This window comes from Pseudonaja textilis, chromosome 1 (genome assembly GCF_049901715.1).
Source record: "Pseudonaja textilis isolate UNSWEBS1 chromosome 1, rPseTex1.2, whole genome shotgun sequence".
NCBI lineage: Eukaryota > Metazoa > Chordata > Lepidosauria > Squamata > Elapidae > Pseudonaja > Pseudonaja textilis.
This window is the reverse complement of record NC_141990.1, coordinates 252,224,944-252,242,396: the sequence shown is the minus strand read 5'-3', so window position 1 is coordinate 252,242,396 and position 17,453 is coordinate 252,224,944. Positions and strand designations below refer to the sequence as shown.

At 35.5% G+C, this 17,453-nt stretch overlaps 1 protein-coding gene across 3 annotated transcripts in view; it reads left to right on the top strand.

Annotated features, from left to right (window-relative positions):
- NAV2 (neuron navigator 2) overlaps nucleotides 1-17,453 on the top strand; it is a 313,572-nt gene that overhangs the window by 261,743 nt on the left and 34,376 nt on the right. For 2 of the 3 annotated variants that reach the window (XM_087921262.1, XM_087921261.1), the window contains 8 exons: nucleotides 1,740-1,805; nucleotides 3,576-3,620; nucleotides 6,023-6,183; nucleotides 7,827-8,015; nucleotides 12,367-12,419; nucleotides 13,514-13,537; nucleotides 14,827-14,901; nucleotides 17,101-17,184. In XM_087921262.1, the coding sequence (XP_087777388.1) occupies nucleotides 1,740-1,805; nucleotides 3,576-3,620; nucleotides 6,023-6,183; nucleotides 7,827-8,015; nucleotides 12,367-12,419; nucleotides 13,514-13,537; nucleotides 14,827-14,901; nucleotides 17,101-17,184 (697 nt within the window). The remainder of the gene's footprint in view (nucleotides 1-1,739; nucleotides 1,806-3,575; nucleotides 3,621-6,022; nucleotides 6,184-7,826; nucleotides 8,016-12,366; nucleotides 12,420-13,513; nucleotides 13,538-14,826; nucleotides 14,902-17,100; nucleotides 17,185-17,453) is intronic. The other variant, XM_026706454.2, reaches the window with a different exon arrangement.

The window sequence follows — 17,453 nt, the reverse complement described above, 5'->3', positions numbered from 1 at the left end:
ATTTGATTGCTGGTAGGGAGGTCTTTTGATATTTTTGTTCCCTTTTTTGGCTTGTTGATTGTCTCATTTGCATAGTATGTAGATGTTGTTAATATCTATGTGTCTGTTGATGGCCAATTTGTCAGAGTGTCTTTTGAAAAACTCTGAAAATCTTTAATTTCACAACGTATCAACAGACTCAACCATAGTTCCAGCTAGGAAACTATGGTCATCCTATACCAAGCCTAGTACAAAAATGCTAGGAATTTCTGGAAGCCTAGCACTCTGACAAATTGGCCATCAATAGACACATATATGTAAAGAACATCTACATACTGTGTGAAAGAGACAATCAACAAGCCAAAAGGAACAAAAAGTCCAAAATACCTCCCCACCAGCATTAGATTAACGTCAAGAGTAACATTCAAAAAGTACCAAGACTACTCCCAACGAACTATGGCAGGGCAAGGCACGAGAATTTAAATTTAGAGCAAACTCCACTCCCTTCTATCACTGATGATGCTACCTGGTTTGGATAATAAAATGTCTCCAAGAAAACAACCTCAGATGTTTTTACTGTTTTCATGTTTTTTTCATATTTGTATAATTTCAGAATTGAAAGCTTCCCAGAGTCACTTGATTGAGTGGCTATAGAAATTGAATAAACAAATAAATTATAAAGAACATGCTTTATGTTAAGCAACAGTTTAAGGCAAACTTCATATCTGACTTGTCTGTCAGTCAGATGTGTTTCCTTTTCTGCTTCTTTTTAGATTTCAGCCAGGATCATATAAACATATTAAATATTGTACAGGTAGTCCTTGATTTACCTAACTGAGTTCAGAATTCTGGTTGTAAATTGTGGTTGTAAGTTGAGGCACCATATCATCAGAAGTAATTTTCAAGACCTATTCAAGACAATGATTAAGCAAGCACAGTGGACGTTAAATGCACCCCCCCGCCAAAAAAACCCAGCTAAAATTCCAATAACATGCAAAAAAAAAAAATCACAGGCACATGACTGCAGACTGCATAAAACTGACTTGCCTGTCGTGTGATCACATGGCCTCAGTGCATCCATTTTCTGTGGCCATGCCTTTTGGGCTTTTCAAACCAAAAAGGTTCCTTTTCTGTAACTGTCATAACTTTGGTCATAAAACAACCAGTTGTTAAGCAAGGATTACCTGTAGATGAAATCAATTTGTAGTACAAGAATGAGCACTATATATACAATTTGTAGTACAAGAATGAGCCCTTTAGCTTTTGTGATGAATGAATTAGCCTATTTCTAGGAAAATGAACAATTTGAAGAGTCATCTTTGTCCATCTCTGCATACAAACAGAGAAAACCTAATGACCAAAAGTGAGGCATATGACAAGAAGACCCAGGACTGTAGCTTTTTCTGAATTATTTTGGATGCACCCTGACCTTGCTAAATCACTTAGGCCACGGGTGTCAAACTCACGACATCACATTGTTGTCACATGACTTATCACAACTTTCCCCCCCTTTGCTAAAGCGGGGGTGGCCATGGCCAGTGAATAATGCATCCGGCCCGCAGGCTACAAGTTTGACACCCCTGACTTAGGCAGTTCCTAACATCTTTTAATGATCTATGGCTGTACAAGGTAAAACAACTGTAATCAACCTGTGAATGGATTCTTGTTTTCTAACAGCTTTCCCTTTCTTCCCTTTATGCTAATCTTCCTCTCTCTCTTTGTTGTTATTTTGTTTTTCTGTCTTGTTGAACTTCTTCTAGCCCTCTTCCTTCCCCTGCTGCTAGTCCCAAATTCTGCAGAAATACTTTACCCAGGAGGCAGGACAGGTAATGCTGTCTGTCATAGGGCAAGTGGAATACACAAGATACAGGAGGGTTCATTGTGACACTTAAGAAAGCCAAAGTGTATTGTACAAGGCTGTGCTCAGTGGAGAGTGTGTGTATATTTCACTGAGGTGTGTTGAACTGTCACTCAAAGACATGCCAGTGAGAGTATATTTAATAGAAACAATGACCCAGTTTATTGTGGAGAACTGTGTGGACAAATACAGTGTTTTTTTCAAGAATGCAAACTTAAAGATCTGACAAAATTCTGTGTTTTTTTTTACTGGAAGGTTAAACTCTCACTAGCATTTCTGCATTCTGGTGGCATGCCGCTTTCCCTCATGTTTTCAGTTGTTTCACCTTTTGTCTTGGTTTCCTCTCCCAACTCTTCTGTTGTGGCTGAAATTAGTCCCTGTAATAAGTTGCTTACATCAGTGTCAATTCTAGGAATCTTTGGCTCTTTTGATATTTTGTTGTGTGTACTTCCTTGTGAGAATGAAAGTATGGAAACAATGGAAAAAGCAAAGCATATTGGAAATGTTATTGCTATCATTAGATGTTTAGAAACTAATTATAATGGTAGAATGAATATAATTCTCTATATTTCCAGCACTAAAACCATATCCTTGCAGGCAATACTCTTTACTAAGTTTCAGAATGTATTATTATTAGAGAGATTTAATTGTTTAATAAATGACATGATTAGATGATTTCCAGAGAAGTGATTGTTACTCTAGTAGAGCAAGAATACCAAAGAAACTTGTGGGATCTTAAATATAAATGTATGTTTTCAGGCGTACCCTCTTGCAGACTATAACTCATTTCATTTGATGCATCATTTCAGGATTCACTTTAGAATATCTAGTTTATTTATTTATCACATTTTGGAACTGCCCATCTCCATCACAGAGGGACTCTAGTTATATGATCAGTCTATTATTCACTCCCGCATTAAACTAAAAGTATTTGTACTGTTGGCAGATATTATTCAGAACAAAGCTCTTTGGAACATTTACAGCCATAACTTGCTGAAGTTGTGTTTTTGAAAGATGGTCAGGTGTGATTTGAATATAGCTTATTTCAATGCTAATCTTATTTCCTGAAAAAAAGAAATAATCCTCGTCATAGACACCTAAGTGCCTATTTACTGGTTCATACAATATATCCCCTTTTTACCCTTCAAAAGATTGCAGATTGATGGGGGGGAGGGGAATCTTGGTTGAGAGTTGAGAGATAGTGTTGTATTTTTTGTGTATTTTTGAAGGCAACTTTTGTCTTTTTGTTGTCATAGGGATGAGCAGTATACATTTACCCAGAAACATTCATTTCAAATATATATATAGTAAGAAAAGAAAGTATCACAGTTCCTTTTGTTGTAGAGAAATGTCCAGTCCAACTTCCAAACGAGCTTGAAAAGTTGCGTTAAAGTATGTATTTACAGCGTTCCAAATTCGATGTCCCCCAGATATATTAGATATGTTAGTTTGCTAAATTTCCATCTGAAAAGTTCCAAGTTGGAAAAAGTTGAATTGAGCTGTGAGATCTCAGTCTTGGGTTTGACTTCATCTAGCATGGTCCCATTTGCATGTCGTGTGTAACAGAGTCTAAACCTAGTTAGGTTTTTGCATGTTGATTTGACGGGGACCTTCGTCTCTCCTTTTCAGTGCTAAGACAGAGTTGTTTAATAGTGTGTTGTTCTTTTTTTTTCAAATTGACCTTTCAATTCCCCTTTTGCTCTTCTCTGAAGTTCTTTCTCTTTTAACTTTTCTACAGCGACCCACATCTTGATAGGAACACTTTGCCTAAGAAAGGATTCAGGTATTGGTGTTTCCGTATAGCATAAGTAGTTTTCCATGTGGTTTTTGGAACTTTTTTTTTTTTTGCCTGTATGTCTTCCGTGTCTTTAGCGCTGGTGGTGGTCTTTGCTTTGCAGTGAGTGGCTGCAGTCTCTTTTCCCCTGTCTTCCATCCCCTTCCCGGCTGTTCTCTTGAAGCAGGTCATTATTCTGTCTTTTCACCTACATGCTTCTTTTCATAGCTTCTCAGCTTGAGCAGGATTTGTAACTATAGCTGGCTGGCTTTTCAGAAACCCAACTCACCAAGCTTGACTTGCAAGCAATAATTTGCAGCTTTTATGACTGAAATATGTAGTAACTGGATGATGTTATTCTCACAGTGTTAACTTCTGAAACTCAGATCAAGAAGAACCCAGAAGTCATTCAAAGTGCAGGTTTTGCTGCATGACAGCTGAAGCAGTAATTGTGCTTAAGGAAAAAAAAGATGGCAATTTAATGATTAAAAATTAAAGTCTGTATTATAAGCAATTTGACATCAAGAAAAATTAGACTGAAAAAGGATACTCTCTTCTTTCAATGAAAACTTACAACTTCACTCCATTTATTAACCTAATTGTCACAAATTGAAAGTCTAAACTAATTCCACAGATATTGTCCATTCAATTTTAAAGTAGATTGTGCTGCTGCTTTTTACAATCACTGAACTGATGGCTTTAAATTACAGCTGCAATTTATTCTGTGCTATAAACACCCTATTATTTGCAGCATCATTGATTGTCTCACTGAGCTGGATGCTAGAAGTGCTGTGTAAAATAGAGATGGGCTAAGATTGAATTAAGTTAATTGGCTTGTAATATTTTTCCACCTATCCAATGTGTCCATTTATTAATGAATACTGTTTTTTAAGTTGAAACATTTAAATGTCAAGGAGGTAGGTATCTGTAGTTTGTTCATTTACATATTACTCTAATGTTTGTGTGCCTTTTTATGGCTCCAGTTTCTCAATACACATGAACAACTTTTAATATCAGAAAAATTTACTGCAAAAATCTAGGTGGCCTAATTTTTTAGTGCCAAGTACATATTAATATCACTAGGTCACTCTGGAACATGAAAATTAAATATTGAAATTCCTACCAAAACCTTGTATGAAATGTAACTGCTTATGCTTTAAAGGAAGTGTTTTAAAGAATATATTCACTTGCTGGCAGGGCTTATTTTATTTTTATGACTGGGAAGAAGGGGAAAAATTAACACCTATCACATTACATATTAAATTCAGTCTTCATCAATCTGATATTATAATTGGGTATGATTGTGTATAAGCTCATATATAAACCACCTGTGGATAAGCCAGCCTTTGAAATTTTCTTGTGTTTAGTTTTCATTATTGGCTGATTTCATGGCTAGTACATTTTTCATTGTATTTTGCCTAAAAATTCAAACTTATCCACAAGTGTATATGGGATGTGGATACTTTAAAAAGCTGAGGAAATATACTCACAAATAAGCCTAACCAATTTTTCAGGTGTGTTTTGACACCTAGAATTCTCGGCTTACCCTTGAGTATATGGTACATATGTGGAGTGCAAAGAGCTGAGACAGTTAGCTAAGTCATTATCAGATGATGGTAAATATATGAACCCAATATGTATACAATCTATAGGCATTCATAGATCTCCTTTTGCTAGATCTTCAGGTTTGATTCTTGCAATTCAGTTTTGAGCAGCATTATTTTAAGGACCTAATTTTAGCTTTTCTCCTTTCACTTTTCTACAAGCCAGTAGCCTCCGTGTATTTGTATACATATATTTGTGTAGAACCAACTCTAAAAATTAGTATTTAGTGGCAGCAGTGGCTGTTGGCCTTGTTGAATGAGATCATTGGAAGTTGTTTAAACATAACTACAAGGCATCAGGTTTAAGATATTCGCAAGTATCTTGTTAGAAAAGGAATAATTAACTGGCTTTAGATCACACAGTAGATTTCATGATATCTTGCATTGACGTATTATGAGTGGCTATTTATAAGCCATGAGGAATTGCAAACTATCAGATAAATTAATAATGTTCCTATTCATGGTAACAGATACTGGTAATAGCTGCCTTTATTATAGCATTTTCTTGAATTTGACATTCAGAGAAACCTACTTGAATCCAGACTAAGTCATGTTTAAAGTAGGTCCACTGGAATCAGTGGTTCCTACTTTGATCATGATACAAACCGATGTGTCCTAAATTTAAAAAGTTCTTAAATATCTGTAAGATGAAATCTTTCAACTAGGCTAATTCTACTGACATGAAAAGGTGTGTTCTGGCAGAGAAAGGTTTCTTTTCAGTTTTACTGTTTTCTCTAAAATACTTTTATAATTTGGTCAAGGAAGATATTTCTGAGAAAAAGCTAAACCTGATTGTGATTTGTACAGGTATACACCATCATCACAACTTCGCAATCAAGAGGAAGCAAAAGAATGGCTGCGTTCACATTCTGCTGGCGGTCTTCAGGACACTGTTGTCAATTCTCCGTTTTCCTCTGGTTCCAGCATCACATCACCATCTGGCACTAGATTTAACTTCTCCCAGCTTGGTGAGTAAACTTTTATGATTCCATTCAACTGTGAAAAGTACATCTTGTTCAAAAAAATATGTAAATTAATTGGTGATTGATACTGATAAGCTAGAGTCTTCAGCATTTGATAATAATTGGAATGCATGGTATAATTGGTTTTATCAGAGATAAACTGTTTAATGAGCATAAATAAGCATAAATATCCATAAATAGCGATAAGATGTGTATATTTAAAGTAAGGTAGGAGAATTGGATCTTGTAGACTGTCAAAAAGAATATTTGTCTGGTTTTAACGTATTTTCTTTTTTCTTTCGTCTCTTTGTTTTTTTTTTCTCTCTCTTTTATACTTCTTCTTCTCCTTTTTCGGTCGCAAGACCAGCGGTTTTTTTTTTTTCCTCTCTCTTTCTCTTCTTTCTTTCTTCTTTTTCTCTCTCTGTTTCTTATGTAATGTTGTTATGTTATTTTTTTAATTGTAAATTCAATAAAATTTATATGAAACGATACTGATAAGCTGGCATGTGTTGATATAGCATGCCAATTGAAACATACCAAGCCAGTATGGTCATTATGCACATAATTTAGAGCCATGCAAGTTTTATGTTATATCTGAAAAATTATTCACTGTTTTTCACTAATCTGGTTTTAATTGGTTATGTAATTGGGTTTTTTAAGAAACAATTATCTGTTTTATTTAATCTTCACTATGAATGAACATATATTTTAAGATCTATGACTTGATTGAGTTATAAGAATAATAGTTGTTAGGTTAGTACAAAGCCTCAAAGAGATTCTTTGTTTTTAATCAAAGCTTAATTGAACTGCCTTTTTGATACACACCCTGCTTCTAGAGGCTGGGTGAGGGTTTCATACCATGCTGAACTGACTGTTTCACTGGCCTTCAATAGAAGATATTGCCATCAAAGCAAAACAGCCAAGTGAAATAAAATCACTCACTTCAGTGCTTCTCATTGGAGTATCTTGCTTTTCTGAATATGGGCAACATTTTAAAGTGAATTCCTCCAGTGATCAGAATTGAGTCTCAGTGAAGCAAAATAGTATAATTTTGCACAGCCTTAACTATTAACTGGTACCAGTAAGTTTGAGCAGGATCCAAAAATCAGATCAGAAGATGAATAGTTGAAAGTGTATATTATTATACCCAAAAATGTATGACCATATCACCAATTCTATGGTAAATATATACTATAAATGGGTCAGCCTTGTTTCTGAAATCGTACTTGGTTATTTTTCTGGGAATACTATCTTCTTTATTTGATATCTTAAGGGTACCAAATTACTTTATTGTGGGAAGAGAGGATTCTGATCCAAGAAGTTTTAGCTTTAAGAGTATCATCTCCAATGACTTGACTTGATATTCTAATAATGTCTGACTTTGTGCCTGACTATCAGAATTTCAGTTAATACTGTAACTTGGTTACTATTCTGAATCAATATAGTAACATGGTTGGAGTAAGCATGATTGTAGAAGTTTCTTCCAAGACTTCATTTTCTACCTGATTAATGCAGGGTAAATTTTCAGAAAGATTTAGTTAGAGACTACTACTCTTATGCTTATAGTAACAGTTAGATTTGTTCATTTGTGAAAGTAGCATAACATGGGTATAGATCTGTGAATTTCCTATCTCTGGTTTGCTTTCTAGCGAGCCCCACCACAGCGGCCCAAATGAGCTTATCCAACCCAACCATGCTCCGGACACACAGTCTTTCTAACGCAGATGGCCCTTATGATCCTTACAATGACTCCCGGTTCCGGAACAGCTCAATGTCACTGGATGAAAAGAGCAGGACAATGAGCCGTTCTGGGTCATTCCGGGATGGATTTGAAGAGGGTAAGTAATCCAGTTCATTTTTTCCCCAAAAAGTTGAATCGTGTATGCATATGGGAAGGAATTTGACAAAAATTGTTTATTAATTTTTGATTGATGTCTATTTCCCTTATATTTATGGAAAAGGGAAAAAACATATTCAAAACTTTGTTTAACACAGTAGGCTTTGGATTCAATGAATGCTGATGTCAGAAAATAGGGTTGAAATCAGATGCCACTGTACAAGCTTATAATTTTTAGATGTGAAAAGATCTGTGAAATAGTCCACGAAGCCTTAATGCTACCTTTGAATGCACAAGACCTCTTTTTCAGACCTCCCATAATTTCCTAGGCTAGTGATCTTTCTCTTCCCAGTCTTCTTTTTTCTACTATCAGTTGAATATGAATTGGTTGTGCCTAGTATTAGGGTAATGATTTAACTTGGGGAAAAATAGTAGATTTTCAAAAAAAAAAAAAAACTGAAACAGCTATACTACCTAAAAACTAGCTGTGGAACAAAAGACATTTTTTTTTTGCTGATATCTTTTCTGATAAACTTTTTTTTTATCTTGATATCTTGTTCACTGAGTTCAGCACTTGGGTGACCAGTTGGTGAACTAACCAGATCTGGTTTTTGTCAGAGATTTAAAAAAATATTATGGAAGTTCAAAAATACATTGAGTTTTTAATTGCCTAATTTAAGACCAGACTTTTCTTAGTATAGTTCTTAAATTTTATGTTTAATTGTGAACTTTATGGGTCAGAACAATTCTTTTTTTTAACCATTTTACACAATTTCAGGAACCATAAATATATGGTTTAGACAGGTGGTATTCAGTAGGTTATGACCAGTTCTGGAGAAACAGTAGTGGAAATCTTGATTAGTTGGGAGAACCAGCAAATACAACCTCTGACTGAAGATTTTACAGTATTCTTCCCGTGCCACGCCCACCAAGCCATGCCCACAGAACTGGTAGTAAAATTATTTGAATCCCACCACTGGTTTTAGATGGAAATATGTGAATTTCTTGGGCAATTTGTATTTTGTAAGAACAGTAAAATTTAATAAAAGAAAAAAAAATGAAAAGTATAACAAATGAAAATATGTATAATATTTTCTGTGCCAAGAATAATTTTGGACTCAAAGCAGAATAATTCAATATGCAGGTTTGAAATACAGAAACATCATACTTGGTATTCAGATTTTCAGACACATAAGCACTTTGGTGAACTAAGAGGTTGTAAAATATTCTTGGTATTTGATGAATGTAAAAGTAAACTCCTTAATAGAAGAAATCACTGTGCTTTTTTTGGAATTTGTAACAATAGCAGGTGATTTATTTTCATACAAGTTCCCCTTATAATGATTTAGGAATGTCTAATAGAAGCAGGATTCAAATGTCATAAAACCACATTTCAAAAACTCACATACCAGAATAAAATCACTACTGCAAACTTGATTACATTATATACAGTACCTGGGTTTGTAAAATATAATAGTCTGATTTACATATTTGCTCAAAGTGCTATTTATTTTTAGAATTACTGATACTATTTACATACTGTACAATAGCAATGTAGGCATGCAAGAATCATGTTTCACATAATGCTTAACAATCCAATTGTTTTACAAATGTTGACATTTGTTCAGTTTCAATAAAAAGTATTGAATATGCCCTTAAAACAGACCAAAAAGTGTACAATTGATGTGAGGAATCTAGAGATCCTACTTCAATAAATATATTGCCATTTTACTATTACTTTAATACTTTATTGAGTATCTACCCAGGTGTGTTGTTGGAAGGAAGGCAATCAGAAAGCAACATGCTTGATTTGTAATAATTATTCTACATAATGGTATGCCATTCTGCATTGAGTCAGATCTATGAGTCCATTGCACTCTGCTTCTTGGCAATATGAAGTTTTTTGAGGACTAATATAGAAAGAAAATATCATCTTGCCTGTTCAACAGCTAGCCTTATTCTTCAAAGACTGGGGGATTAGCCATTTTAAAAGAAATAATATAGGAAGTGTTTTCAACTGTAGATGCACCTATTTTGAGCACCATTTAGCTTTGAATCTCTTTTGATACCAAAGCTGGATAAATTTATTTTAAATAATTATGTTTGTTTTTTAAGTGTAAATACATACATTTATATATTAATATTTTTAAATTATTTTGTAAATCACTTTGTAAATATGTTTGACAAAAATGTATTTTTTCCTAGGTTTTTTTCCCTTAGGAAATATCAAAATACACTGCTCAAAAAAATAAAGGGAACACTTATGTAACTCCAAGTCAATCACAATTCTGTGAAATCAAACTGCCCACTTAGGTAGCAACACTGATTGACAATCAATTTCACATGCTGTTGTGCAAATGGAATAGACAAGAGGTGGAAAAAGACATCCCCAATAAAGGAGTGGTTCTGCAGATGGTGACCACAGACCACTTCTCAGTTCCTATGCTTTCTGGCTGATGGTTTGGTCACTTTTGAATGCTGGCAGTGCTTTCACTCTAGTGGTAGCATGAGATGGAATCTACAACCCACACAAGTGGCTCAGGTAGTGCAGCTCATCCAGGATGGCACATCAATGCGAGCTGTGGCAAGGTTTGCTGTGTCTGTCAGCGTCCAGAGCATGGAGGATTGTCCAGAGCATGGAGGCGCTACCAGGAGACAGGCCAGTACATCAGGAGACATGGAGGAGGCCATAGGAGGGCAACAACCCAGCATCAGGACCGCTACCTCCGCCTTTGTGCAAGGAGGGACAGGAGGAGCACTGCCAGAGCCCTGCAAAATGACCTCCAGCGGGCCACAAATGTGCATGTGGCTACTCAAATGTTCAGAAACAGACTCCATGAGGGTGGTATGAGGGCCCAACGTCCACAGGTGGGGGTTGTGCTTACAGCCCAACACCGTGCAGGACATTTGGCATTTGCCAGAAAACACCAAGAATGGCAAATTCGCCACTGGCGCCCTGTGCTCTTCACAAAGCAGGTTCACACTGAGCGCATGTGACAGATGTGACAGGGTCTGGAGACACTGTGGAGAACGTTCTGCTGCCTGAAACATCCTCCAGCATGACCGGGTTGGCAGTGGGTCAGTAATGGTGTGGGGTGGCATTTCTTTAGGGGGCCGCACAGCCCTCCATGTGCTCTCCAGAGGTAGCCTGACTGCCATTAGGTACCGAGATGAGATCCTCAGGCCCCTTGTGAGACCATATGCTGGTGCGGTTGGCCCTGGGTTCCTCCTAATGCAAGACAATGCTAGACCTCATGTGGCAGGAGTGTGTCAGCAGCTCTTGAAAGACGAAGGCATTGATGCTATGGATTGGTTCGCCCGTTCCCCAGACCTGAATCCAATTGAGCACATCTGGGACATCATGTCTCGCTCCATTCACCAATGCCACATTGTACCACAGACTGTCCAGGAGTTGGGGGATGCTTTAGTCCAGGTGTGGGAGGATATCCCTCAGGAGACCATCCACCACCTCATCAGGAGCATGCCCAGGCGTTGTAAGGAGATCGTACAGGCACATGGAGGCCACACACACTACTGAGCCTCATTTTGACTTGTTTTAAGGACAATACATCAAAGTTGGATCAGCCTGTAGTGTTTTTTTCCACTTTAATTTTGAGTGTAACTACAAATCCAGACCTCCATGGGTTGCTAAATTTGATTTCCATTGATAATTTTTGTGTGATTTTGTTGTCAGCAGATTCAACTATGTAATGAACAAAGTGTTTAATAAGAATATTTCATTTATTCAGATCTAGGTTGTCTTATTTTTGTGTTCCCTTTATTTTTTTGAGCAGTGTATATTCCAGTGTACTTTCCCTTACATTGCTGACTTACATTTAAATAACTCTTTTTACCTAACCTTAGTCACACCAAAATATTCAGTCTTCTTTATTTACGAAATCTTTTAACTCCCTTTTACTGTTTATGCTTCAGGCCAACAATATGGTGAAACTGGACTGGTCAGTTGAACCTTTACTTTGTCTGCTTCTCATCATCTTCTGTTCCATTTTCCATGCACTATCATAACCGTGCAATGTTTGAAACACAGCAGGCAGGCAAATATTTACATCCAAATAATGATTTTTTAAAAGCTTGATTTGAGATCATTTTGGGCTATGGTCTGTATAATGCTTCCATTTATTTCAGCTTACCTTCTGATACGTCTGCAAAGATTTATGTTCAGTAAATATGTTCATGACTGGTGATGCAATTTTAAAATAGGCTGCTGGTGAAATGTGTAGCTCTTACGAACATCCGTAATATGTATACGGCTTATGTAATAATCTGCTGTTGTTACTTATCATATAAAACATAAATCTGATGGCTAATTTGTTTATTTATCTTTCCTGTAGTGCATGGTTCATCTCTATCTTTGGTGTCAAGCACATCATCTATTTATTCAACGGTGAGTGTCATAACCACAATAAGTCTGTATGAAGTATGTAGCAAAAAAATGTAACAGATTTAATTCATTAAATAGGACTATGGACCTTAGAGCTCAAACTAGAAGAAGGAATGGAATTATTATTCTCCCAAGGAACTTCTGTGCTTTGTTGTATTCTTATCCTTTGATTCCTATAAGATGGACAGAAAATCCTATGAAATCAGTGGATAGAGAAACTCAGGCTGACAAACTGCTGAATCCAAGTCCTCTTGGACTTAAAACTGCCAAAGCAGAAGTGAAATAGGGAATTACATAAGCTCTTCTATTTGTTTTATGTAATACAGCAGTTTCAAATGAAATATTATCTAGTGAAAAGTGGATGTCTTTACTTACAAAAAGTGCTTTTTAAGAGAAGTACACTTTGCTAATTAGCCAGCACAATACATAATTTGCCACTAATGAAGGAGAGTGTGTCCCATTTGATAAGCACCTGAATTAATTAGTAAAGATATTTATAATTACAGAACTGGAGCAGAAAATAATCAGTGAAATCAATATTTCTTTCTGGTAAATTTTAAGCCCTTAGTCAGTGGCCCCAGCCTTTTGGGTACCAGGAACCAGTTCCATGGAGAGAGGCTGAGGGCGTGGTTTTATCTTCATCCTGCACATGCACAATGCCACATGGCCCAGGGATTGGGGAATCCCTAAATCCTATAAATCCATGCTCATCACAGAACAACTTAGCTAGAAGGCAAAGAACAAGAAACTCCATTTTTTTGTATCAGGAAAAAAATATAATAGTGTATCTTTTTTTTAATGTGCCTGCTGCATTTACTGACATTATGGAATAGAGTGCAATAATATTTATTATTTATTTACAGTAATATTTTGATGTTTCTCTTTTCATATTATACAAACTGCACATCAAGAACATTATTAAATGGTAAATTAATAAAAATAATTGTGGCTTGGACAACTTATAGCTGAATAAAAGCTGTTTTGGATTAAAAAGACTTAAGTGTTTTGAGTGACAGGTTATTGGTAAGCTGAACAATTAAATGAATCCACTGGTTTTAATACACTTTTCAAACAAAGTCTTCTTTTTCCCCCCATAGCCTGAAGAAAAATGTCAATCAGAGGTAAGGAGGATTTTGTTTTTCTTAAAATTACTAAACTTAGTGACTGGTACTCATTTTAAATATTTAGATAATTGCATATGATATTTCATTTTTAAAAATCAGTGATATGAATATAGAGGCCTGTTAAATTATTTATTATTCCTCTTAGTATAAATCTATATAAATTAAGAGGAATAATATATAAATGTAATATTGTAAAAATTAAAATTTGTAATAATGTAAATTTATATAAATATAAATCTCTTTCACCAACTTTATTGGAATACCTTCCAATTGAATTATTGCATGTACCAATGCTTCAAGTACAGAAATGGACTGAATCAAATCCAAAACATACATACACACATACACACACACACACATTCAAATGCTCAATAAATTTTGTTCTGTATTCTGTCATCTGATCTAGCTATATGGGCTTAGACATTACTGGGTGGAAATATTGTTTTGATTTTATTTTTGCATTTTATATAAAGAATGAGTTTGGAGAACTGGACATTTGCTTGCTGATAGACAATGCATTTTGTATTAAATATATTGACTGAATTGAGAGTGAGGTAATACTTTTAATCTAATCTAGTGCACATGATGTAATTTTACCTGAATACCTTAGAACCATAATGATTAATCTGTCTGCTGGCTACACTCCTATGTAAACTCTTTAAGAAGATCTACTAGTGGAATTTGTTAATACTTAGATAATATTTACCCAGCATTTAGAAAAGTAGAGTTTTCATATGTATGTCTTTCTCTGATCAAATATTTCTGAAAGCAGCTAACAAAAAGACAAAAAATCTCCATAAAAGTAAAAAGAAGTTTTCAAATTTTCAAAAGAAGTTTTAAATGAACAAAACTGCTAAAACCATCGTAGTTTATTAAACTGTACAAACAATAGTGGCTTTATAAATAACTACATCTTAGTCCATCATTGTGTCTGAACTAAGTCAGTAAAGTAAGTTGAAAATAACAAATAACAACAGAATAAATAATAGTGGTTATCAGCCATATATGAAGCAATTGAACTGCAACTGATTTGCCAGAGGATCAGGTATGTAGATCTGGAACTTCTATCAAAATGAATTTCCACAAAAATCGATGCCATAATGCCAAAGGCATTATTTGCAGTAGTTGAGCCATTATAAGTAGTTGAGCCAGTCATTATAACTGTGCCAATAGTGTGTCTTCAAAGAGGTCCAGAAGTTATATAGGGCATTTGGGTGGGTGGGTGGATATGTGTGGGTATTGAAGATCTTGTTAAACAAAACCATGTTTTGAAATACAATGTTTAGATTCGCAAGCTGAGGAGGGAGTTGGATGCATCACAGGAAAAAGTTTCAGCTCTGACAACCCAATTGACTGCCAACGTGAGTACAGTTCAGAGAGACGGATAATGATAATTGATGGTAAAAAATGGTCTGAACTATTCTATAGCTCTGAATAGCTATATTTTTAAAAGAAAGAAAGAACATTCCTTCAATGACTAAAAACATTCACTTTAGATTATTTTTTTATTGAAGAAACAAATATCAGGCTAGTACTGTAACATGTCAGCTTCTCCAAAGATTTAGGCAGTGTGAAGCCTATATTTTTCAGTATACATTCTCTGTCTGTTGACATTAATCTTAAATGTTTGCATGCATTGCAATTGCTGTAGTTCCCAAAGCAAACATGAAAATTTAGGGATCAGCTTTTCTCTTTTTTTCCTTCCTTTCATTGTAATGGTAGAAGATAATCTGTTTTTAAATGAATGATTTAGCTCCTTCTCCTTAAATGACCAGGGAATATTCAGTGTGAGACTATATTTTATAATTTCTGTAAAATTAGCTTGCTCACATGATATTTCTTTCACAAAAAGGGTTTGACATTCCATATGTGGCTAGTTTTTTGTTCAAGCAGGCACAGTTGTTGAATTATCACAATTTATGTCAGTCATAAGTGGTAGCCTATAAAATAGTTTGGAAATGAAACCAACTCATCCAGAATGATGGGTTTCTAAATATATATCCTACCTTTCAAGTGTGCTTTATAGCAGTCAGGATGGCTAAATGTAGGGAAATTACTACAAGTAATGCTGTTTTGATTAATATAGAATAGACCATGAATTTAAAAGATTCCTCTCGTGCATTAAACCAATGTTTCCCTTAACAATCCCCAGGTGTATGGACATCAACTCCCAGAATTCTCATTGATAGCCATGCTGGCCATAGAATTCTGGGATATGAGCACCACATACCTGATAATCGCTGGGAAGCAGTATACCAAGCAGAGATGCCTTGCTTTCCAGAACTGAAGCTGCTGAAGCTTCATTTACTATGAAATACTTAGTTGTAAGGCTTAGCCATTTATTCCTACACAGTGCAGAAATATATTAATAAGGTTGCTGCTATTCAAAATGTAACGAACATTTTTCTTTTTAAAAAGAAAATGATGGGAATAATTGTCCAATAGTAAACACATTTTTCACTTCACATCACGAAAGTCAGAAATTTGATTTCATCTTAAAAGCTTCCTCCCCACACTTCTCTCTTTTATTTGAAATGAAAACCTTTACAAGTATTATAGTTAGCACATTTTTTTCAAACAGGAATTATTTGCTCCAGTATTTTTAAATAAACATTTTAGCTGTGTAATACATGTACTCTGGGCTAAGCTTGTTTTGTTTTCTGCCATTTTTCTCACAGTCTGAGTCTGGTTTGTTTTTACAGCAGCGGAGAGAAGTTAAAGCCACATATCCCAATGTTTCGATCTTCTTTATGGTTGTTTTCACGGTAAATGTGAGGACAGATATGCTGGTGGGTGGCTGCAGAAAACTTACCTTACCACATAATCATAATAAAAGAACTGGGTTAGAGAAAAAAGCTGCCATCTTTTAGACTAGGGTTTCTCAAAGTTAGGAACTTTAAGAGGTGTAGACTTCAATTTCAGGAATTCTCCAGCCAGGCATACTGATTCGGGAATTCTAGCAGCTGAAGTCCATGTTTCTTGTGGAGTCCCTAGTTTTCTGTTCTATTGGTACCACCTTAAAACTTCTAAATTTGAGAAACATTGCTTTAGACCAGGGGTGTCAAACTCACGTCATCGTGGTGGTGTCACATGACGTATCAGGACTTTTTTCCCACTTCACTAAAATGGACGTGGGGATGGCCAGCACGTGACGCATCCGGTCTGCAGGCCAGGAGTTTGACAGCCCTGCTTTAGATTATGTATCAGAGATGCATGTTTGTATCAGATCCACTATCAGCACTCTGCACTGATCACTATGTAACAGTATAATGTGAAGCTCTTATTAATTGGAACAGGTGTCACAGCTCTAAGTAAGGAATTGTGGAAACTTGTTCCTTGATTTGGTAATGTTATCCATTCAAGAAGTGTATTGCTAGTTGGTATATAGAGCTATTTGATTTTGCTTCCCACATCTCAAGTGTCTGTGTTGGGTTTGCAGATGACATTTGCAGCAGAGTGGAACTATCTGTAGATTATCATGTATGCTGTGCAGTATTTTTCATTTTTTTTCTCATTTGGATAAGCTCACAATCAACTGGATTATATCATTTAATTTACAGGCTCACCTCGTGGCAGCATTTGAGCAGAGCCTAGGAAACATGACCATTAGATTGCAAAGTCTTACCATGACTGCAGAACAGAAGGCAAGTTTGACATTCCCTTGTTTATTTCCATGAATAATGATTCCAAAATCAACTTTTTGAAATTGAGTTCACCATAAGTAATGATTTTGAGATCAAGCTAGCAAGCAAATTAAACTTTCCTCAGCATATGTCAGGATTCTGATTTGCTCTTTTGCCAGTAATCAATATATAAACTTTCCTGGAAGAAAGAATATAAGAAGAAATTGTTGGCTATTTACCTGAGCAATTAAAATGTCAACCTAGGTTTCTAATTTCCAATCACAGAGTTT